Source organism: Sitophilus oryzae, unplaced genomic scaffold (assembly GCF_002938485.1).
Source record: "Sitophilus oryzae breed Bouriz unplaced genomic scaffold, Soryzae_2.0 scaffold_249_pilon_pilon, whole genome shotgun sequence".
Lineage (NCBI taxonomy): Eukaryota > Metazoa > Arthropoda > Insecta > Coleoptera > Curculionidae > Sitophilus > Sitophilus oryzae.
The window spans coordinates 878,386-903,751 of NW_022146806.1; the positions used below are offsets into that span (position 1 = coordinate 878,386).

A 25,366-nucleotide genomic window follows, 5' to 3' on the forward strand; every position below is an offset into this window, starting at 1 on the left:
TAACATTTATCAAAGAACGGAATCGAAATTATATTACCACAGAACCGCCTTTTGATTTAAAGGACCATATTTTCACGTTTGTGTAATTTTCTCTAAAACGGTATGGAAGTTTTGAAAAGTTAAACGGAATTAACCATTTTAGAACAAGCAGGAATGCATTCTTCTCAAAATGTCAACAATAAAAAAATTTTCCTCTTGATCGGGGGACATCTATACTAATATATAAAATCCTTAAGTGACTGACTCACTGATTAATCACGATCCTGCTCAAACCGCTCAACGTAAGAAGCTCAATTTTGGCATACAGGTTGATTCTAGGGTGTAGAGGTTCGATAAGAAGGGATTTTTCGAAATTCCAGTTCCAAGGGGGTGAAACCACCACTCAAATATTACAATATTTTATATTTAAAAAACAGTCCAGTTTCCGAAAAAACGCTTAAACACGTATATTTTATTTTGTTTTTTTACATATTTTAAGATTTTTTTAAAAATGTATACAGGGTGTTTCTAAAAATCTGGTCATTGATCCAAAAAGTTGGGTAATTGATTAACCGCGATTCTGCTCCAGTTTATATGTTAATGGAAATTCTTGCTTTGCTTTATCATCACCATTACAAATGATTAATTCGACGCGAACGAAGTCGCAAGTACACGCTAGTAATGTATATAAATATGTTAAAATATCGAATAATGGCAATTTAAAAAGAAAAAAACATATTATTTTAACAGGAACAGACTGGGCGTACCAGTGAACCTGTATAAGTATCCATTATAACCCGACCAGAAAAATATTTAAAATATCTAGAAAAATATCTAAAACCAATCAAAAAATTATCACGGCCGTGAATCCTTCCCCACGAAAACACCCGGTATACAGAGTAAAGAGACCGAGATGACGTAATAACGGCAACGTCGGGCGCGCCCGTTGCTATGGCGCCCTTCGGTCGCCCACGGGGTGGAACGCGCAGCGCCCTCGACGCCCCTCAGTCGTCGTCCTAGTCGCGTCGCGGCGCGTCCGCTTCATCCGTCCGCCGCATATACACCACATCATGTCACCCTGCTCTCCTGCTGTCGCCGCCATCCGAGGTCTCCGGCTCTGATATTGTCCTGTCACAGCAGTACGATTTTACAGTTACTGCTGATGCGGGACATGACCAGAGCTGGGGACCCTTGCTACTACCACGAACTAGAAGAGAAAGAAGCACCACCCCAGAGAGTGTTGTATTATTTTATTTAAAACAAAGTCAGTGTTCTCGGACCCGAAGACCTTCACAGGGAGGCACAACGCATCAGCTTCAGTAGATCATATATTAGAGACTTATCGTATTTTTAGAGTAGTGTTATCTTAACCGTAACCTATATATGTATATCCCTCTTTTTTAGACCTCTTAGAGTATCTTATTGATCGTATTTTCTTAAACACGTAGCCAGATACCTAAATGCACCTATTCTTTAGGCTTTTAATGTACCTTTTTAGATATATTAGTAGTATACAGAGTAGAATAAAGTTGCGCACCAATTTAATTAATGTTTTTAGATATTTTCTCGTGTCCCTAACCGTTCCTTTTTTGTTTCCCTATTTTTTCCGAGGAATCCATTGTTGCTGGAGAACGTCACTCCCACCCGGTCGATATTGTACGATGGAGTAGAGGTATTAGCGCCCTCTGTTGCTTGCTAACCGAACTAGGTCAGCGCGTGGGAGTTGACAGCTCGAGGCCGTTCCCTATCCCTTTGTTATATCTATACTATTCACATACACAATAGAACCGTAGATCCAATTAAATTAGAAATAGCAAGCAATAAATATAGAAATTTTGATTATTATCTAATGCTAGGGACACATTTGTCTCTATCGTAGCGAATATTTATACGATAAAACTAATATTTATATATCTTTTCAGTTTTCTTTATGTGTATAGTTACTACCTAAATATCGATAAAAAATAAGGCATTAATCTTTCAAGACATCACTTTGCTACATTTACGATAATTTCTGTAAATTTAAGGGTAAAACTTGTACTTTTAGTATTTTTTTGTTTTGAAGAAATTTAATATCTTTTATTTATTATTAGGATTGCTAAATCTATACAAAGCTTAATAAAAGTCTAACAAAATATAACACTAACAACAGGGACATAATTTTAAGTAACTCACTAAATTTAAGATTTTAGATAGGAATATGATTTTTCAATGTAATTTTACGCAAGAATGCTGATTTTCTACCTGATTTTTTATGTATATTAGAGATAAGGAGAATTATGTTCAATGTAAAACCTCTGACTCAAAAAACTCACAATCTTTTAGGATGTTTAAACAAACAAAAAAACACTGGGTTGGAGAACGTTTAGAATTATCTTCGTGTATTGAAAATTGGTTATCAAACAGGGAACACTTAAGATGGCGGTGCTGCAGCAAAAGTTCTATATTTGTAAATAATTAAAAAGAAATAGATAAATATGCCAGGGCACGCATCGCCTCTCTTTTTGACTAAATTCACTTTATGTATAATCGCTAAGTTCAGTTCGATCCCTTATTGCTTTTTAGCGCCACTGTGGTCATTTAGTGAAACCTTATTCTTCCTATTTTGGTGACCACTTTTTCAAATAAAGTCCCATAAGAAATGTTTCTCCTTATCTTTACCCTTCATATATTTTTTAAAACCTTCAATTCAGATGAAAATCCCCAGCATGTTTCATACGGTAGACAATTTTTAACTAATTTCAAAAATATATAGTTTAGTGGTATTTACACTTACTCTTTTCGATACACAAGGGGTTGAAAATGACTTCATTGGCAATTTTATTATTTTTTTAATATTTTGAACACCCTATATATGGAAAACAGTGTAAGGGTGTATTGTATACTGAACTACATATTTCTAAAAATTTACTAAAAAATGAGTGGAAAAAACTGTGGAAGTTTCCATTTAAAAAAGTTCTAGATGGCATCGGATCTGTCAAATTTGACGTTTTAAAAAAAATCAGGTAGAAAATCTGCAACCTCGCGTAAGATTACATTGAAAAATACTTTTATTGTCTTCAAATATGACATAAGAAAATTGTAAATTGAGTTAGTCCCCTCTACATAACTAATTTGACTATATTTCCGTTAATTTCACTAAATTTGAGGTTATAATGCTCTCTTTCTTTGGTTTTGATGAAATTTAATAAAGTAGATTGCTACTTGCAAGTGCAAACAAAATTGCTAAATGTGCTTTATCCATAATCGTATTATGTACCGTATGATCGAATAAAAACGGCGTCAGCGATGGCTATGAAATGACGAATCGATGACATTTACCATACAATTTTACATATAAAATAACAGCGATCTTCATTTCATCGCTGACGCCGTTTTTATTCGATCATACGGTATAACACATAATAATTTTGTTACTTTTATCACCAAAATCATAAAAACGCCATCATTAATTATGATTCAGATGTCTTAAAAGATAATCGAACCATTATGCTTTGATTAAAATTAATGTAACAGCCATATTAATTATAAGTAAGCAAATGTGACCCTAGCAAATGTGACCCTAGCATAAATTCTTCGCCACTTGGTTATTAAGAAAACGGGCATCATGCTTTCACAAATTATAACAAGCCTTGACATACATATTTACGTAATCATAAACACGCCCTATTTAAATATAAATCAGATGTTTTAAAAGTTAATCCAACCATTAGGCTTTGTTTGACATTAATGCAACAGTCATCTAAATTACCAGTAAACAAATGTGACTCAAATCATTTTTTTAGCCATTTGGTTATTAAGAAAACGTCCATCATACTCTCACAAATTATAACCAGCCTTGACATTCTTTGCTACTTCTCAGCATAAACACGCCATCTTTAAATATAATTCAGATGTTTTTAAAACTAATCAAACCATTAGTCTTTGTTTAAAATTAACGTAATAGTCATCTAAATTATCAGTAAACAAATACAACTCTAATAAAATTTTTAGCCATTTAGTTATTAAGAAAATGACCATCATACCTTCACAAATTATAACCAGCCTTGACATTCTTTAATACACCTCAGCCTAATGACATTAAATAAACATATTTACGTCACTATAACCTATAAATATTTAATGTTAATTTGTCGATTATTTCCACGCTTCGTATCGATTGGTTTTTATAAATACCCTTTCTCGATAACGTGACTCATAATAGAATATTGAACAATAGGCTTGTGAAAGAATCATCCCCTTGCAATGATTCACAGGGGTGTATAAGGGGGACCGTTGTATTTTGCTAGGTTAGGTGAATGGCATCAGGCCAAAATTGCCCTTGATTTAAAGCACGAACGGGGAAAATAAGTTTTGCAAGTCGCTTTCGGAGTTTGCTTTGTTGTTTGATCGATATATCTGTTAGTATATGCGAAATATGTAAATATGCTATGGTAGTTTAGGAGATTTCAATTTTAATGTTTAGAAATGCTACAAAATGTTGCAAATTTTACTTAATGGACCATGATTTATTCATGACACGTGCATATAATTTTTTTATTTTGATTTTTAATAATTCCTTTTCCCATTTATGTTTATTTTATTATTTATTTAAATGGGTAATATATCCCATTTTTAAATGGGAGAGAGACTCAAAAATATTACAGAAGTAAATGCTGCCATTTCCAATATATAGGGTGTACCAAATTCTAGAGTTACCATTGGCATCTCAGAAACCATAAAAGATTAAAAAAAGTCAAAAATATGGAAAATTCTCGAATGAGAGGTCATAAGCTTAATTAACTTAATAAAACTTAAATAATGTTGAGGATGGTATCTGGGGAACGAAACGTCAAAAAATTTAAGTTTAATTGTACCATTTCATAAAGAGTGACAATATGAAGTTATATTTAATTTCAAATATCTCTTCCAATACACCCAGGCAAAATTAAAAACGACTTTAAAATTCTTGTTTTTTTTCGACTATCTTAGGAAGTACTATTCAGATCTTCATAATTTGAAAAATTTGCTTAACTTGGCCACAGTTTGGCTTTCTTCGTATCTCTTTTGGTTCGGTTAGGTTAGGTTACCGTTCCTTACCGTTACTCTGGAATTTCGGACACCCTGTACAATGTGTTTTTTCATTACTTTTAGATATTTAAATATTAATATATAACAATTTTGTTTCTTTAACTGTATGTGAAAATGTTTATATTTAGCAATAACATTAAAAAGTCGATAACAGAATTTAGGGCACGACTTGAATTACAATACGATCGAAAGAAAAACGGCGTTGGCGACGGCTTTGAAATGAAGATCGCTGGTAATGTAAAATTAAATAGAGAAAGGCTACTGGACTCCCTTTTTTTCGATCATATTGGTCAAAAATAATATCCTATGTGTACAGTGCTTTGATTTTTTGTCCTATTTTTAACTGACTACAACTTTCTTGTTTTTGAAGACAGAACATTCATTAAAAAATCAAATGTTAATAAAACGATTAACAAGAAAGGGCATGTTTGATATATGCTTGAAATCAAAAAGAAATGTGCTATCCAATACAACTTTTAAAATACAAGGTGTCTCATTTAAAAAATTATACTTTATACCTATATCTAAACTTCATTAAAAACTCTATAATTTGCTTTTTTAATGAATCTTCAAACATTATTAATATAATTAAATTGTTATAAATATTATAATAAATAAATTAATTATCTCCAAAATTAAAAATATTATAGTAAGTTAAAAGTGGGACAAAATAAAATGAAAGCACTATACAAATACAAAAGTCCTTTTGTTCTTTGGGTGTATGATTTAAAATACTTTTTTTTATCTGAACGACTAAATTATAGAATTTTATATTACAAATACGAGATGCTGCTAAAAAATACAATGAAATTATCCGCTAAAATACCGACACAAAGAACGAATAATAAATATTTATTTATATAATACTTCCCCGATTTAATCCCCGACGGGGCACTAGCATAAAATCGATACGCGCCCACGTGAATCCCCGGCAACAACGTGTGACGACCGGAGGGCGGTTGACGGCCACTCGGTATACCGAGGCAAAAAAGGGGTGAAAAAAGACACACACAAATATAACATATAAGCGGATACGCGAGCCGAGATAAATCAGTCGTCGGGACGCGTGTTTGCCTACATTCTAAAGCGACCAAGAGTCGCAAATTTACTGTTAGGGATGTCCGTGAATATCGATATTTAAAAATATCGATATACGATGACCAGAAAGAGGGAAATGTTCGATACATATCAGATAATATATCGCTGAGATATACAGAAAGAATCTTGAAAGTTACCAGTTGTTTTTCGGGTTTCCTCGAATTTTGGGAGTAATTGAAACGATATAGAGGAAATTAATTCCCATTTTTCCTCCTCTACAAAACTGCAATTGTAATTTTCCAATCTGACCTTTCGGACTCGGGACTCCATTATATACAGGCTGGTCCGAACTGTATTCCGGAAACTTCGGCAGCATATTCTGCTGATAAAAATAAGTAAAAATGTTCGTATAAATGTAGGTCCTAAAATGCTTAGTTTCGGAGATACACGGTGTAGAAGTTTCATTTTTATTTCGATTTTTTCCAGATAATTTCGGAAGTAACGTCAATATTCGGATGAAAATTGGTATCTGGGATTTTTTTGACATGATAAATTTAATTTTGATGTCAATATGACTCCTGCTTGTATAGGGCGCCACCTACATATTTAACTGGTTTGGAGACTGATAACTTTTTGTCCGTACCTGTAACTATTGGGTAAAAAATATACATTTACGACGTTTTTTAATGATCTTTATAAAAAATGTTTCTTTGTAAAAATCGATACGAGTAATGGTTCTCGAGATATTTGGAATCTGAATGATCAATACCTGTCATCAATGACATAAATTAAGCATGTTGACTAAACAGTTTAGACTGAAATCATAGATTTGAAATGTTTTTGTGCCAAAAGTTCTACATAAACTGAATTATTACCCATCAAACCAGTTTAAAAATATCTAGGTAGCGCCCTCTACAAGTAGGAGTCATATTCATATCAAAATCAAATTTCTCATATCATAAACTTCCAGCCACCAATTTTCATCCAAATATTAACGTTACTTCAGAAATTATTTGGAAAAAATCGAAATAAAAATGAAACTTCTACACCCTGTATCTCCGAAACTAAGCATTTTAGGACATACGAACGTTTTTACTTATTTTTATTTGCAAAATATGCTGCCAAAGTTTCCGGAATACAGTCGGACCACCCTGTATATTTTTTTATTTAAATGTAGACCTCGATTTTTATTTCACTATTCAATGCCCTTTCATAACTACAAAACATACAGGGTGGCCCATTAGTCTGAGAAAGTCCAATAATATCGTTAATTATTGACAATAAGAATTAACAATAAGACATAAAAAAGTTTTATATAAATGTTAAATAATATATGGGGTGTCCTAAAAAAGTAATGATAAAGTTTAAAGTATTTTTTTAATTGCAACTCCTATTTTTCTGTACAGAATTGGATTCAGCAAGAAATTCTGCATTTAGTACTGAAAGCTACCTCAAAAATGTAATCCCTCTCTCTGTCTCCTATTACTTCAGATTAGAAAGTTCTAATTTGATACATTTTTTAAATATCGAAAATGCGATAAATATCGATACTTTTCTAGAAATGGACATCCCTACATAGGATCGGTAGAGTAATTTCCCTGGGGCATCTTTACTACAGCGGCCGACGACGCCACGGTCGAATCAATACTCGGAAGAGACGAACCGTTCACAGCTAACTTCTCGCTTAGCGAACCGATTTAAGATATTCCTCAACCCTCTTGCAAATTCACATGGATCTTATTAACAATACACGATTCTGATATTAGAAATATTCTGGATAGATTAAATAAGAAACACACGTATTCACACCTTTAGAAGCTTTTATTTTACTTTGAATGTTGTTATCTGAAGCAAACCCATGTTAGCATCTTTAGTAGATACCTAATTAAATCATAGCTAGCGAAAAATTAATTCTGTATTTTATTTAAACTAACTGGTGTACTATTCAAGGTATCGTAATTGTGTGAAGTTATGTTGACAGTATAGTAGAAGTTCAGTATTTAAATAAATTATAGCTTATTTACTTCCTTGTATAACAGAAAACGGTAAATTACCGCATGACGTGGAAATTGCACTATTATTAACTGTGTCTTCTGACTTAGTTTGCACAACTTCTCATATTCCAAACCATATACATAATCTGATAATACAGTTAGAGATAAATATTTGAAATTTGACTAAGTACTTGTAATTTTGTTATGACAAATACCGGTGTAAGCGAATATACCGGGTGCGTCGCAAAACTGGCTCACCCTTATAACTTTTTTATTTTTTCATTTAAAAAATCGAAATTTGGTATGTTAGTATATAGGTCTGTTCTCAGAAGAATCCCTGACTAGTCGGCACGTTTCTCATTGGTTAAAATGCGTAGAAACCTGATTGTTAGTCTGGTTTCTACACATTTCAACCAATAAGAAACGCGCTGACTAGTCAGGGATTCTTCTGAGAACAGGGCCTATGACATAAATTAGAATAGATTGACGTATTCAATTGTTTTCGGTCACTTTCTGTTTTTTTTTCTGTTTGACCGGAAATGACTACAACTTTTGATTTTTAAGTAGCAATCCGGTATTTTTTTTTAATTTATTGGATAGAAAATAACATCCTGAATAGAATGACATATCATCTGTCAACTTTTGACATTTTTACATATGGTTTATTTGAAATTATAACATGCGGTTCATATCGAAAATTTGACTCGAAATACCAAGTGTGTGGTATCAAATTATTCGTAAAAAAATGCTTTTTTCAAATATGCTAATGATCCACCCTCGTTCCATTTGAAAAAATTGAGATATGATTACAAATACCATTTGGGCATATTTTAACCGGCCAGCATAAGACACTAAAAACATTAGACGATCAAACCTATTTTTCCAAGGCTCCTTGATTAATTATTAGTGTTTATAACATAACCATGACACTCTAGATTGAAATTTAAAATACGATTTTCTGTTAAGGGAGAATGTCAAAAATTGACATATGATATGTCATTCTATTCAGAATGTCATATTCTATCGAATAAAGTAAAAAAATACCCAGTGTGCCATTTAAAAATCGAAAGTTGTAGTCTTTTCCGGTGAAACAGAAAATGACCAAAACAATTGAATCAATTCCAATTTATGTCATATACTAACATACCAAATCTCGTTTTTTTATCTGAAAAAATAAAAAAGTTATAGGGGTGAGACACATTTGAGACGCACCCGGTATAATAATATTTCATTTAGATTTAATATTATATTGATAAATACGGAGCGGCCAAGAATGATTGAAATAGTTGACTATTCTGATTTTGTTCGTTTGCTTGGCAATAAATAAAAAAAAACATTCCACATATTTTTATAAATATAAAAAGTGAAATATGCCCTTATATGAGCTTATTATCTTGTTCCACCTTCGTTTTGTTAGTTCCTGGTTAACAATATTTTGAAATCGCCTAACTATACTTTTCTAATATTTAATAAATAATTATACTCTATCCAAAAAACATCCATTATGGGTATTTCGCCACTGCACTGCAAGAAACATTTACAAAATAAAATAGTTATTTTTTGTAAACACTTCTGCGCTAAACCTAAACGGACGCTGCTTGTCAGAAGTTGTGTTTACAGTAATAAAAATTTGCTAACAAAGAAAAAAATGCTTAACGTTTCGGAAAGTTTTCTCTTTCCGTCGTCGGAAGCAAAAAAATATAAAGAATCAAGAAAAAAACTATTTAAAATATTTAAATTGAACTATTCGAGAACACTTTACTTTTTAAAACGTCTTTTAAAGATACGTCTACAAGAAATCGTTGACGTTCTGTTAAAATGACATTATATTAAGTTAAACTTCAAAATTAACAATTACTACCTGATAACAATTACTTAATAAGGTAAAACCAAAAAGCCCAAACTTTCTGTATGAATATTTTTAAATTTTACGTATGTTATATTTATTTATGTTATGTTTTTTAAAATCAAAGAAGCGATTGCCATACATTACTAACATCTACAGATGCATGAGCAATACATTATTATTATTATATTTATTATGGCAGTGCAGTGGCGAAATACCCATAAAGGATTTTTTTGGATAGATGAATCCGCCACATAGGTATAGACATTTTTTAAATAATTAAACTGTTCCCAAAATTGCGACTCTGTATTGATTAAAAGTTACTTCGGCGATTATGTTCAATTTTTAAGCTTGTCTTGAATGCCGGGATGAAAATATGCCGTAATAATAAAAGTATACCTTCTCCATGTTGAACACTAGAGTTGTATTGAAAAATAATAATTTTTTACATTGAAAAACACGTCGATTTCACAAATAACAGCCAAAACATGTAAATTTTCAAAAATAGTAAAAAAATAAACGTCAATGAATTGACAAATATTTGCTAAAATTTTTCGCTTCCTCTAACACAGTATTGCTAACTATTTCAATCCTTGCTGATAGCTACGTATTTGAAAATGCTACACAGGGCGAGTCTTAAATAAGTGCAAATATTTTAGGGATAGTATATTTCGACCCCAGAAACACGTCTATGAGTTTTTTCCGCGAAAAAAAAATTGAAAATAACTCGGTTATTTTGGACTTATTTGAAAAACGGTAAAGAAAAAATAAGTTTCTTTTATCGAGACCTACCAGCCCTGAAAATATTTGTACTTATTAAAACTCACCCTGTATAGAGCCCGTTCAATCATAAACTGTTTTAATCATATGCTACTTAATATAAATTCCAGCAATCAGCTACTAACTAACTAGGTTAGTTAGAAGCTGATTAAGCGACGTTCAGAATACTCCCCCGTCAACCTTATTGACGTGAAATTTTAATCCGTCATTTGAGACATGCTCTGCATTAGTATACAGGGTGTAAGTGAATAAGGGCCAAAAAATTTAGGCGATTCCTTAGCTTAAAATATGGAATTTTTTGACTGTGTTTAGTGAAGTATAAAAGAAAAAAAAAATGGAGTTTTATTACAAAATTGTATTTATAATTGGGAAAATAGTGTCGATTGTCGTTTGGTACTAATCATTAAATATCTCTAAAAAAATGAAATCACATTATTTTTTAACTATTCAAAAATATTAGATTTTTAAGTCACTTATTAAAGATGCTGTAATATATCAATACTAGTTGAAGCCTGGCGCATCCGCCACATCAGGAAAAAAAATACTTTTTACTTTTTTTAGTTAAATGAAAAACAAAAAATCCGGCGACGACAGTTTTTAGAAGAGGCAATTAGCTATCTTTTAGTAAAAAAAGCAACTTTCTAGAGCAAGTCGTTACTTCAGTACAGACAACACAGATAAAACATTAGCATTTTATATACCGGGTGCGTCTCAAAAGTGGCTCACCCCTATAACTTTTTTCTTTTATCAGATAAAAAACGAAATTTGGTATGTTAGCATATGACATAAATGAGGATTGATTGACGTATTCAATTGTTTTCTGTCACTTTCTGTTTCACCGGAAATAACTACAACTTTTGATTTTTAAATGGCATCTTCGGTATTTTTTTTTACTTTATTCGATAGAAAATGACATTCTAAATAGAATGACATATCATATGTCAACTTTTGACATTTTTGCTTAAAACAAAATTGAATTTTAAATTTAAATCTAGAGTGCCATGGCTGTGTTAAAAACGCTAATTTTTAATCAAGGAGCCTTGGAAATATAGATTTGATCGTCTAATGTTATTCGTGTCTTGTCCAGGTCGGTTAAAAGCTACCCAAATCGTATTTTTAATCACATCTCAATTTTTTCAAATGTAACGAGGGTGGCTCATTAACATATTTGGAAAAAGCATTTTTTTGGGAATAATTTGGTACCACACAATTGGTATTTCGAGTCAAATTATCGTTATGAATCGCATGTTGCAATTTCAAATAAACCGAAAATGTCAAAAGTTGACATATGATAGATAATGTCATTCTATTCAGAGTGTAATTTTCTATCGAATAAAGTAAAACCAAACCAAACAATTGAATACGTCAATCAATCCTAATTTATGTCATATATTAATATACCAAATTTCGATTTTTTATCTGAAAACATAAAAAAGTTATAGGGGTGAGCTACTTTTGAGACGCACCCGGTATATAGATTATTTTTTGACTTATAATTTTTTTCAGTGTAGGCAAAAGGACGTTTTGATGTAAAACTGAATAATCCCGTGCTCAGATTCATAATTAATATATTCAATAATTTGAATAATAATATACGAACAAGTCTTTGACTTTATAACGTATACTATTTATTTATATGGATTTATAAATAAATTATTATTATAATTATTCAGTGCTCTAGATTCTCTTCTGTCTTAATTCAGTTCAAGTAAAGCCTCCATTTTTTTCGTCTACATACCAGGTTTTACTTCGTACATTTTGACTGAACAGGTAAAACGGCATGTGTAGACGCGTCTTTAGAACCAGTTTTAATGTAAATAATGAGATAAAACTACGATAGCGATGTTTAGCTAATTATTGTTTAAATATACCTACTACCATTTTACGTAATTTGTGTAACAAATGACGATTTTTTTTTCAAAAATTTGCTTTGCTATAAATAAACTCAACGAAAAAATTATGGCATGGTCCCTTAAATGATTACCCTTGTCCGGAACATGGCACGCGATTGAGTTGTTTAAATTAATGGAATTAGAAAAATCGTGGAAAAAATGCCTCCAGTGGCTAATCCCCAGGTGCAAATGGGACATGTAAACAACCCATTTAGATAGCTACGCTTTGGGCAATCACTTTTTTTTATGTTAATCTCTTTCAACAACTAAAATCAACACGATCTCCATAATTAACGTGTCCTTTCCGGTGGATTTTTACATAAAACAGATAGAAAAATCATTTTCCTGGGCATATTGTTTAGTAGATATTATAGTAGTTATAAACTTATAAACTTAAGTGACGTATCGACAGGTCATTATTACCAGAAATAACATTGACAAATTTCAAGAAAGTCGGCTACACAGAGTATTTAAGATAATTACAAAATAACTATGAGCATTCTGTATTTTTAAAGCTATGCATATTTTTGGACCCATATTTAAAGAAACTTTTTTCCATATTTTTTGACAAAGAATCACTCCCTGAAATTTGACGGTGCATTTTGCAACACCCTGTATAGTCATAATTTGCCAAAAAAATAATATCACACATTCAATGAACTATGAAATTCTACCGTGTGATAAATAACGGCGTCCAGTTGGCTTGGAAATGACAGTCGATGACATTTCCCATATAAAATGACAGCGATCTTCATTTCATAGCCTTCGATGACGCCGTTTTTTTTTCGATAAAATTTCACAATACTTGTATACCTACTTATTCTTAAATTCTTCATCTAAGTAAATATCTTCTATTTGTTTGAGTGAAAAGTCCAATCTCATCTACCGTATGTAACTCATTTTACTTGATTTCTCTGAGATTTAGTCCTGAATTTCATTTCAACTGTCAATACGTTCCTTTATACTAATTTTGAGTAAAAAAACCAAGGAAGGAGGCTAAATAGTATTTTTAAACTCATTTATTAGAGAGAATCGATGTCATGACTAGGGATGGGCGATAACGTATTTTACCTATCGGTAAGTTACTTGTGTAGCTTGCTATTGTTTTGTTTCCAGACAAAAAAAACATGAAAAACGGTAAAGAGAAAATATGATTCTTTTATCGATATCTACCAGCCCTAAAAATATTTGCACTTATTTAACACTCAGAATTTGTACTAATTATGTTTTTATTCCTACATTTTCGCATTCATTTACTACTTGTCAAATATAACTAGGATAAGTCAGTTTGACTTAGATGTTTTAGTGCGGTACATATATGTATTTTTTATTAAATAATTCCTATAATAACTTTAATTCTTACTATCTTACTAGAAATATGTTTTTAATTTTAATAACTAATAACATTGACTGGCTCAAAGCAAAACAAAACCAGCAAAATTATGGAGTCTATCTCAATTTAAATTCCCACACGTTTTAAGTAAAATTAGTACGTCACTGACAAAGAAATTAAGTCAGCCATATTAATTCTCCATCCCGGTAGCTGTAATTTTGTTGATAACCTCCTTTCTTAGTGTTTTTAATCAAAAAACTAATTTAATAGCAACACTTCCATCTATATAGACTTTTACCAATCTATATAGGCGTTACCAACATAAAACTAATCTAAGAAAAATCGAAGTTCACTACACTATTTTTTTAACGCTACACGTGTCTTCCTTCTTTACCTTCAGCTGTTCAAACTTGTCACTGTGCGTTTTGCCATCCATCTCCTGGAAACCACCCTGGATGGCACCCAGATGGTCTGTGGGCGTATCTGACACACTTGAATGGAAAAAATAAAATATCAGTTTTTGGTTCGGGTGTCGAACATGTTCCAACGTGCAACAATCTACAGAGAAGCTGATGTTTATTACTGCTATAATCAATGAGTCTGTTTGAAAGTTGGTGTAAGCCATCTACTATAATATGATAATGATCAATCATATACACTGAAAAACTATGATATTCGAATAATTATGTTTAAAACCAAAAAACCACTTAGATAAATTGCCAAAAAGTTTCTTTCTAATGTTGGTTAATAGAAAAAATATACAGGGCGTCCCATTTTCGTGTGTTTTAGAGGGTTTCTCGTTTATGAGTAGAGGTAGACTTTGGTCTACTTTGTTATGAAACTAAAGATGCTACACACAGATTTGTCCTAGGCCATTAGTTCCTGAAATAAAGGGCGAATTTGAAAATGTTGCATTTTTCGACTCCCCTTGTATCTCGGTTATCTTAAAAGTGACCGAAAAGGTGAAACAATTGGTTCACCCCTAAACAAAGTGGTTCACCCCTATAACTTTTTTATTTTTTCATTTAAAAAAAACGAGATTGGGTATGTTAGTATATGACATAAATTAGGATTGATTGACGTATTCAATTGTTTTCGGTCACTTCCTGTTTCACCGGAAATGACTACAACTTTTAAATTGCACCCTCGGTATTTTTTTACTTTATTCGATAGAAAATAACACTCTGAATTAAATGACTTATCATATGTCAACTTTTGACATTTTCGCATATGGTTTATTTGAAATTATAACTTGCGGTTCGTAACGAAAATTTGACTGAAAATACCAAGTGTCTGGTATCAAATTATTCGTAAAAAAATTCTTTTTCCAAATATGCTAATGAGCCACCCTAGTTCCATTTGAAAAAATTGAGATATGATTAAAAATACGATTTGAGCATTTTCTAACTGGCCAGGACAAGACACTAAAAACAGTAGATGATCAAATCTATTTTTCCAAGGCTCCTTGATTAAGAATTAGTGTTTCTAACATAGCCATAGCACTCTAGATTGAATTTTAAAATACGCTTTTTTATTAAGCAAGAACGCCAAAGTTGACATATGATGTCATTCTTCATTTTCTATTGAATAAAGTAAAAAAATACCAAGGGTGGCATTTAAAAATCAAAGCTGTGTGTGTCATTTCCGGTGAAACAGGAAGCGACCAAAAACAATTGAATACGTCAACCAATCCTAATTTATGTCATATAATAACATACCAATTCTCGTTTTTTTATCTGAAAAAATAAAAAAGTTATAGGGGGTGAGCCACTTTCAAGACGCACCCGGTATAGTGTCCTGTCCGTAGAATCCAGTGGCTACCTAGTTTTTCGATGGGAGCTATCATTTTCTAAATATGACTTAATTTATGTTTTTTTAATGGGACACCCTGTATATTATTTTTTCATTTATTGGCCTTTTTATGAGCTTTCTCAAAATATGATATACCCAATACCTATCTGTTATTAAATTACTACCTAATAAAAAAATGATAGCTCCCACCGAAAAAACCATTACGTGCTGGATATTTACCTTTTTTCCAAAATTTGACGTCATTGGCGTAGTTTCAGATTCTTCATATAAACAGAAAAATAGTGTCAAATAAATATCTCTATTTACGTCAAAGTATTCAGGAGTTAACTTATTATATGATTATTATACAGGGTGAGTCTTCAATAAGTGCAAATATTTTTAGGTAAAACTTTTATTCATATATTTCGACCCCAGAAACACGTCTATGAGGTTTTTCCCCGAAAATTTTCTTTTTAATATTTTTGAATTTTTTTAAAAAAATTTTGGAAATATTTTTGATTTTTAGTTAAAAAACATATCTTCATAATATTATGGCAACATAGATAGTAGAATAAATTTACAAGAGAGAAAAACTACTTCAGAATAAATTTAATAGATACTTTTTGATGACAGTTGACACTGGCATATGTCAAAATTATTTTATTCACTGGACATCCAAACTTGATTCGACATAAAAAAAAATTATCGTCGCTTACAGCAGCTTCAAACAGACTGTTTATGTATTTTAGTTGCTAGAAAGAATACACAGAATGTTGGTGATGGACGTTTTAATAAAAGAAACTTGCCAAATTAACACTCTAAGGTTAAAGAATTACATCTGTAAATAAAGAAAACAAGAGAGAGAATTCAACAAAACAAATTATTTATACATGGTGACATAATTACAAAATTATACACAACATATTTCCTTGTATTTTACTTTAAAATTCGAAAATACAAAAAAAAATGTATTTGCATAATTAGCTGTCGGATGCAATTGGTTAAATAACAATAAATTACAAAGTAGATTGTCCATGTAACTATATCCAAAACTAACCACTAAGATAAATACAAGTACAGGGTGTACAAAAATTAAAACTACAAATAACTTCCTAATAATTACACAGCTGTCGTTCTAGGTTATTTGCCTCGGAATTTTATGAACATCCTGTATATACAAAGTTATTTTCTACTACTAAACTAACCTAAGAACTATTTAAAACGGAATATTTTAGAACAGTTACCGATGGGATTAAAAAACAATGAGTATTACTTTGGTTAATGTATAATGTAAATGAAAAATTACTTTTTTGATATTAAAACAAAAATATCACACGGTATGTAATATATACCTAGTGATCCAAGACACATTAGACATATTTAGTTTTTTTAATAAATAAAATTTACTATACAAGGTGTCCCAGAAATAAGTGCAAGTATTTTAACTGGTCGTATAGTTCAACCCCAGAAACACGCCTATGAGGTTCTATTCGCGAAAGAAAATTTTTGAAAATTGATTTTTTTTTGTTTTTAGTTAAAAAACATAATTTCTTGATAATATGGCAACATAGGTGGTAGATTAATTTTACAAGAAAGAAAATCCAGAAAAAATCCAGTGGTTCTCAAAATTTGAGCAAAAAATTTTTTTTTGGAAATTTTCAAAGTAAAATATCTCCGTTATTTTAGACTTATTCGAAAAACGATAAAGAGAAAATATGTTTCTTTTATCGAGATCTACCACCCCTTAAAATACTTGCACTTATTTCTGGGACACCCTGTATAGTAAAAAGCAAAAAGAAAATATTTATTAAGTATTCTACACTCACTCACAAAATTTTCATATACAGTATGTTTCCGGATTGTCTTTACAAAAGAAAACACTTTTTTATTATTAACAGTTTGGGAAAAAAGCATTCTTCATAAAAAATTGCTTGTTCTAAAATGGTTAATCCCGTTTATATTTTTCCAAGTTTTCATACCGTTTTAAAGAAAATTGAAAAGAACGTGAAAATATGGTTGAAGCCCTAAAAATCAAAAGGCGTTATTATGGTAATGTAATTTTGATTTCATTTTTTGATAGATGGTTATTAATAATTTTGATTAACGTCATATTTTTTACTATCGTTAAAGTATCACATATTCCGAAAAGTATTATCACCCTGTCCCTAGCATAAATTTTGTGATTCTTTAAAATTTTAAAACAAAAGATATGATGTTAATTAAAAATCTATCAATAACAATATATCAAAGAATGAAAACGAAATTTTGATTTTCCAGACTTTGAAAAAATTCAACTATATTTTCATATTTTTTTAATTTTCTCTAAAACGGTATGGAAATTTGGAAAGTATAAACGGGATTAACCATTTTAGAACAAGCAAAAATGTCTATGAAGAATGCATTTTTCTCAAAATGTCAATAATAAAAGAAATGTTTCCTCTTGTAAAGACAATCCGGGGACGTACTGTACATAATTTAAAATTCAATATATTTTGTTCTAGTGGGCCGATTTTGTTGATTTTTAAACAATTTGTCAATTTTAGCCTTTTTTAGAACTAAAAATTGAAGTCACCATCTGATCATACTGTCTTTTATACGGGGGGAAACAAAATGTTGATATTTTGCCGAAAGTTTGAAACATCCTGTGGAGTAGTTTAACAAAATAAGGAATTTAAAATGAATTTTATCATAAAAGTACTATATTACTTCTCGATAATTTATTTTTTTGGGGATATTCGCTTTTGAAGAAGACAGTATAACAATTTAGAGCAAATTTAACATTAAAAATACGCCTTTGCTTTTACTCCTACCAACATACTGATGAAATAGTGCTTATTGTTCTCGTAATGTCACTGTCATTGAAAAGTCTACATAAAACCATCTCTGTTAGAGTAACCACCAACAAACATTACTAATATGACTTTTCAACTGACAGCGACATTACAAAAACAATAAACACTTTTTCATAGGTGTATTGATTAGGACCAAAAGCAAAGGCATGCTTTTAATGCTGTAATTGTTGTAAATCGTTACTTTCTTCTTCAAAAACAAATAACTCCAATAAAAATAAAGCTACTGAGATGAATCAAAAAAGAAACTATCCAAAATAGATGATCCTTGATGATAAAGTGGTTTTTAAATCTCTTACTTTGTTAAACCATTTTAGAGGGTATAATAGTTACTCCAAAATAGCAATATTTTGTTTTCCCTCGTATAATAGACACATAGGAACTTTAATTTTTAACATAAAAAGGCGCAATACAGTAAAATAATTTAGCTACATTAAAACAAAATCGGCATACTAGAATTAAATTAAATATATTGAAATTTAAAGTACATGAAAATTTAAGGATGCTGGTTATTAAAAAAAGTTCAATATTTCATCATAGTTCAACGTGCGTAATAATAATCTAAAGGTACGTTCACACTCTTCTAACAAAACCCAGATAAGAAATTTTATTTAAATCTTCAAACGTAATGAAAAGAAAATATTTGAATAAAAAGCCTTTTAAAATATAAAGCTATAAAAGGTATAGAAAAATAAAAGGATATTATTTGATCCTCCAGGATTTAATAAAATGACGAGATATAAATATTAAATATTTTCAATGCTCCATCTTTTACCCCGTGGCTGTGAAATGATCACGTCTGGCTTCGAAAATCAATAACAGATGTTATTTTATCTTTTTTAAAATTAAATATTAATGTAAAGCCATTTTAAGTGGTTTTTTTATAATTTTGAAAAATATCTATTGAATATTAATTTATTACAAAGCAAATAATTGTTATTATACATAACATCTTTATGTTTTTGAAACATAATATTACTGCTAAAAATAATCATCCCTTTTTAAAATAGGAAATGGGTATTTTTAGCCGAATTCCTGGTATAATATTCTGCATGACGATAATGCACACATCGTTTGTGTCAGAATACTACCTTCATGAAAACGAAAGGTGTAGAAAATCAACAATTCACAATCATCAACAGATTTAACAGATAAATAATATATTATAATAGTAGTTAAAATAACTGTAGAAAAGAAAATTAGTAAATTTTCCGCTTTATAATAAATATTTTCAGCTGCGTAAGTACAAATTTGATCCGAAGTATCCATTTTAGCCGTAACATATACCGTGTGTTTTTCAAAAGTGGCTCACCCCTATAACTCTTTTACTTTTTCAGATAAAACAAACGAAATTTGGTATTTTAGTATAAGACCTACAGTATTGGCCAAAAGTGGATGAACCAATACCAATAATTGCGAAGAAAATCAGATTTGAGGTGTTAAATATCAAAATTATTTTATGTACCTTTGTATGTTAAAAGTTTAATACATTCTCACCAAAATACTACAAACAAATATAAATTCTTCTGTTAGTCTTATCATTTATAGATAAGAATTGGCAAATATTGCTTTTTTGTCTTGGACAAAAATAAATGAACCAAATATTTTTAAAAATCGTTAGTTTCATTTCTTTTATGAACAATCAATTGCGATTTAAAAACATTTGAGCTCTTGTGATATATGATGCCACGTGGAATTAACTTGTCTGCAGATCTTAAGTTGCGAGTAGTGAATGCTTTTAAGGATGGTTTGAAGCAATCGGAAATCGCTAAGCAATTACGCCTTGGAAAATCAGCGGTACATTATATTTTAAAGAGATATAATGAGAGAGATGTCTCTATAAAAAGAAAATCAGGACGACCTAAAAAAGTTGGTCCCAATATGATAAAAGCCATAAAATGAATTTCTTCATAAGATCCATTTTTGCCGTCAACGAAGATAAAAGCAAAACTTGAAGAAATGGGCTATCCACCAGTGAGTACAAGGACGATCCGACGTAAATTAGTTGACCAGAAGTTGTTTTCCCGAAGACCCGCCAAGAAACCACTGCTATCAAAAAAAAATTTGAAGGCCCGATTAGCATTTGCCAAGGAATATCAAAACTGGACTGTGGCACAATGGAAAAAAGTTTGTTTTAGTGATGAATCAGAGTTTAATTTGGTGTCATCAGATGGAATTCAACATGTAAGAAGACCTCCCAACACACGATTGCTACCAAAGTACACGCGACCCAAACATGGTGGGGGCTCAATCATGGTATGGGGGTGTTTTTCTGGGTATGGGATGGAGCCTCTCCATAAAATTGAGGGCATAATGGATCGGTTTGGCTACAGAGACATTTTACAAAACTTTTAGTGCCTTTTTGGAGGAAAAATGCCAGTTGTACACTACTTCCAACATGATAACGACCCTAAACATGCCTCACAATTGGTTAAAAGGTTTTTGGAAGATGAAATGGTGACTGTTCTCAAATAGCCATCGCAATCCCCAGACCTGAATCCAATAGAAAATTTATGGGAAATTTTGGATCAACACATTAGGACCAAATTCTACAAAAATAAGCAAGAATTATTTGCAGCTTTGGAAGAGTCTTGGAAAAATATCGATTTTTCTATAATTGAAAATCTTCTGGGATCCATGCCTAAGCGATGTCTGAAAGTAATTAAGAATAAGGGTTATTACACTAAGTACTAGTAAATTATAAGTTAATTTTTCAGTTTTTGTTAACATAAGATTTTTTTTTATAAATATATATTTTGTTCATCTACTTTTGTTCAATAGTTTTTTCAATTTAAATTTTTTGCTACCTTATTAAAGCACATTTTAAAAAAACAATGCTATTTATTTTTATAGCACTGACACTAGACTTCAAGTAAATATAGCTCAAATTTTAATTTTAAACATATTAGGAAAAACACATTATTTTAACAAAGTTCATCCACTTATGGCCAATACTGTAAATCGGGATTGATTGACGTATTCTATTACTTTCGGTCACTTCCTGTTTCGTCGGAAATGACTACAAGTCTTGATTTTTTAAATGGTATCCTCGGTATTTTTTTTACTTTATATGATAGAAAATGATATTCTGGATAGAATGACATATTATATGTCAACTTTTGACATTATAAATAAAAAAAATCGTGTAATTAGAACGACTCTTGGTTTGAAATAAATGTGACGATGTCCTCCAATGAAAATGCGAGTTGCTTAACTCTAATGGTGCGTTTAGACTTGAGCACGTACGCACTGATCCTATATTATGGGATGATTTTTCGTTTTCTTTATTAAAATTATGAAGTGGATCAATGAATCTTCGTTATTAATTGAAGAATATGAAAAGTTGCCTATATTATGGGATGTTAAACATTCTTTGTATTATTAAAAAATAAAAAAAACGCATGGCAAGACCTTGTAAATAAAATTAATATTGAATATGTCGATATTAATGAAATTGCTATTCTAAAATTTGTATCTTTTGTTCGTAATTTTTGGTGTTATTAAATTTTGTAAATATTCAAGGTCGGGCCTGGTCATTCTTGTAAAGTTTTTGAACTGATCATAGCCCTCCTCAGACACTAAGTTGTTGCAGTAAATTATATCGATTTCTAAAAATTTGGGTTTGCCACCAGCGACGATGTTTTCGATTTTTCTCCTTTTTAATAATTAAGCTGTGCATAACAATGACTGCAGCCTCGACTATTTCTTGGTCGTCCATTATTTTCGCCAACACAACCCTGCTGTGCGCGCACAAATGGATCACTTCATTCGTCGAAAAATAAGTTTTTAATTTGAACGGAGCCTAGAGCGCGAACGAACGCCGTGCGCGCACGCTCAGCTCGTGCGTGCTCAAGTCTAAACGCACCATAATAATTCTAATTTTGAGCTAGCAAATTAAATATTTTAATAATACTATTTTTTTTAATTGAAAATGTCAAAAATTGACATATTATGATATGCCATATTCAATCAGAATGTTATTTTCTAGCAAATAAAGTAAAAAAATACTGAGGTTACGATTTAAAAATCAAAATTTGTAGTAATTTCGGGTGAAACAGGAAGTGAACAAATCTAGTTGAATACGTCAATCAATCCACATTAATGTCATATATTAAAATACCAAATTTCGTGAAAAAAAAATAAAAAAGTTATAGAGGAGAGCTACTTTTGAAAAACACCCGGTATACTATTAATATATTTATGTCCTTTAACTTTCTTTTATGTAAAACGTTATGCCCACTAACATACTAAAGCTGTCTCCAGAGTACGTAAGGACACAAAAGCCTCCATTATGTTCCATCGAAAACAAAAACAGCAGTAAAAGGGAGAAAAGCGAGCGAGAGAAAGACAGAGGCAAGAGACAAAGTTTTATTTTTCCCTCTTCAGAATTAGGATTTCTCCGAGAGCGGCACACAGGGTTTTATAACTTTTAGTCTTTGGTTCTCCCCGGCATCGATTTTCTCGCGTAGAGCCAAATGAGGCAGCTCTTTTTAATAATAAAGAACGAAAACTGATAGACTGGAGAAAAGATTTAATATTTATATCATCTCGTTTGCGCCGTTTTCTTCAAGCTTTCCGCCGCTCCAAAGCTTTTGGTAAAAAAAAACGTATTTTCGCCGCGTATAAAGAAAACTTCGACAATACGCGATGCTGTGAAAACTTTATGACGCTCTTTATGGCTATTTTTATGACATTTAATCTTTGGGTTTTCCGAGTCATGTAGCGCGTCGATTTTCAATCGGTGGAAATGATATAACGTAACAAAATGAAATGAAATAGAATAACAAAGTCTTCGAATCCTTAGATTTTTAAATCCAAAATGTTATTAAATTAAGTTGTGTCTATTAGACAACTGAAGGAAGAATTATTAATGAACGCATCTTTTTTAATACCATATGAGCCAAAAAAGAGCGTCAAAGGTGGCTGTTGAATGACTATCGATAATAATTTTAGCGAGGCCATTCTCTAATCCGTCATTTATAAAAATTGACATAAATCTTGTCAAAAATTAACACTAATTATAGAAAGATTAAAAAAGGATAGAACGTTTCCAGACACATAAATATATTTCCAAAAAAATATTTTTTCCCGAATTTTAAACTACACCATTTAAAAATCATTTTTAGACCATATAAAAATAAATTACAACATTCTTAAGGCCAACTGGCAGTAAGCGCCATTAGGAGATGAAGAGTACTAGCCAAGTAATGACGTCTAGGGCTTGACTTCGCCAAAATTATCACGGATTGTCATTCCCAGCCCTCTTTGACGTCGTTTTTTTTTCGATCGTATGGTATAAGAAAATTTTCGCGTCGTTCAACAATATTACTGTGAAAAGTGTATGATCTATTTTATGGACATTTTTATTACATTTAATTTTTGGGATTTCCAAATCATGTAATACATCGATCTTCAATTAGTGGAAATGAAACATTGTAAAAATTGAAATAAAATGGAAAATATTGTATCACGAGCTAGTTGATTTAGGGTTACCAGTATGCAGATACAGAAAATATTTAAAATTTATTTTTCCGTCTTTGACAGATAGAAAACAGCAAAAATATGACGATAATTAAAATTCTATCGGTAACAATCTATCAAAGAATTAAATCCAAATGATATTACCATAGAAACTCCTTTTGACTTTTAGCACTTAAAAAAATTTCAACTGTATTTTCAGGTTTCTTTTTAATTTTGCCTAAAACGGTATGGAAATTTGAAAAAGTACCTATAAACGGGATTAACCATTTTAGAACAAGCAAAAATTTTTATGAAAAATATATTTTTCTCAAAACTCAAAATGTCATTTTCTTTAATTATTTTGTTTTTAGTTTCTGACCTTTACCCAAGTGTTCACGCCCAATCCTGAAATGTACCGCGCATATGAAGAGATGAAGAAAGCTGCCGAATGTAAAGATTAAGATGTTTCAATATTGTAAAGGTGCTAAATAAATAAAAAAAAACTGTGGTAACAAAATATTTGAGCTTTAATAGAAGCAAGAATGGTATGGGAGTCTTGGCAGTGAATTAAGTTATCTTGATTTCGAAAATAAGTAGTCAAACTTACAAGATGTAAAGCAGCAAAAGGAATGCAATACAAAAGCAAAATTGCTCCATATTACATATAAATTTAACTTATTTTTATATGCTAAGTATTTTAACGTAGTTTTTGTTCTATTATATCTATATTTATTTAATTAATTTCTTCAGACAAGTCGGCAACGCTGAGAAAATTCCAGACTCAATCAACCTGATTGGTGGACTTCCGTTGCCGCGCGGTAGAAATGCGCATGTTTGTTTATTGGCCAGTGCTACCCTCAATTTTATACCCCCCTGGAGTAATATTGACTAGTGCTTGAAATATACAGGATAAGTCTTAAATAAGTGGCAATATTTTCAGATCTCGATAAATGAAACATATTTATATACACTTTTTAGCGTTTTTCAAATAAATCAAAATAACCACTCGATCTTTTCTGGATTTTCTTTCTGTAAATTTAATCTACTACTTATGTTGCCTTATTATCAAGAAATTATGTTTTTTAAATAAAAACATAAAAATTCCAATACCAATTTTTTTCCCAAAAACTCCCAATTTTCAACATTTTTTTTCACGAAAAAAACCTCATAATCGTGTTTCTAGGATCGAAATATACTACCCCTAAAAATATTTGCACTTATTTAAGACTCACCCTGTATAGCGGTGGTGTTATTGTATTTAATTTTATACCTTGGATCTGATTTGTGCATAGTGTAATTAGTACACGATATCCAACAAATATTAATATATTTGA

At 30.9% G+C, this 25,366-nt stretch overlaps 3 protein-coding genes across 9 annotated transcripts in view; 2 read left to right on the forward strand and 1 right to left on the reverse strand.

Annotated features, from left to right (window-relative positions):
• Positions 1-25,366, forward strand: part of LOC115884437 (TWiK family of potassium channels protein 18-like) — a 333,903-nt gene that overhangs the window by 96,021 nt on the left and 212,516 nt on the right. The window lies entirely within an intron of this gene.
• Positions 1-25,366, forward strand: part of LOC115884436 (inositol polyphosphate-5-phosphatase A) — a 283,771-nt gene that overhangs the window by 75,418 nt on the left and 182,987 nt on the right. The window contains exon 9 of one of the 3 annotated variants that reach the window (XM_030903010.1): positions 24,404-24,568. The exons of 1 other annotated variant lie outside the window; for it this stretch is intronic. In XM_030903010.1, coding sequence (XP_030758870.1) covers positions 24,404-24,493 — 90 coding nt within the window. In that variant the 3' untranslated portion in view covers positions 24,494-24,568. Of the gene's footprint in view, positions 1-24,403; positions 24,569-25,366 lie in introns of those variants that run through there. One more of the 3 variants, XM_030903014.1, reaches the window with a different exon arrangement.
• LOC115884439 (RNA-binding protein Musashi homolog 2) overlaps positions 1-25,366 on the reverse strand; it is a 153,392-nt gene that overhangs the window by 10,406 nt on the left and 117,620 nt on the right. For 2 of the 4 annotated variants that reach the window (XM_030903022.1, XM_030903023.1), the window contains one exon: positions 14,327-14,423. The exons of the other annotated variants lie outside the window; for them this stretch is intronic. The gene's annotated coding sequence lies outside the window, so the exon portion shown is untranslated. The remainder of the gene's footprint in view (positions 1-14,326; positions 14,424-25,366) is intronic. 4 annotated transcript variants of the gene reach the window in all.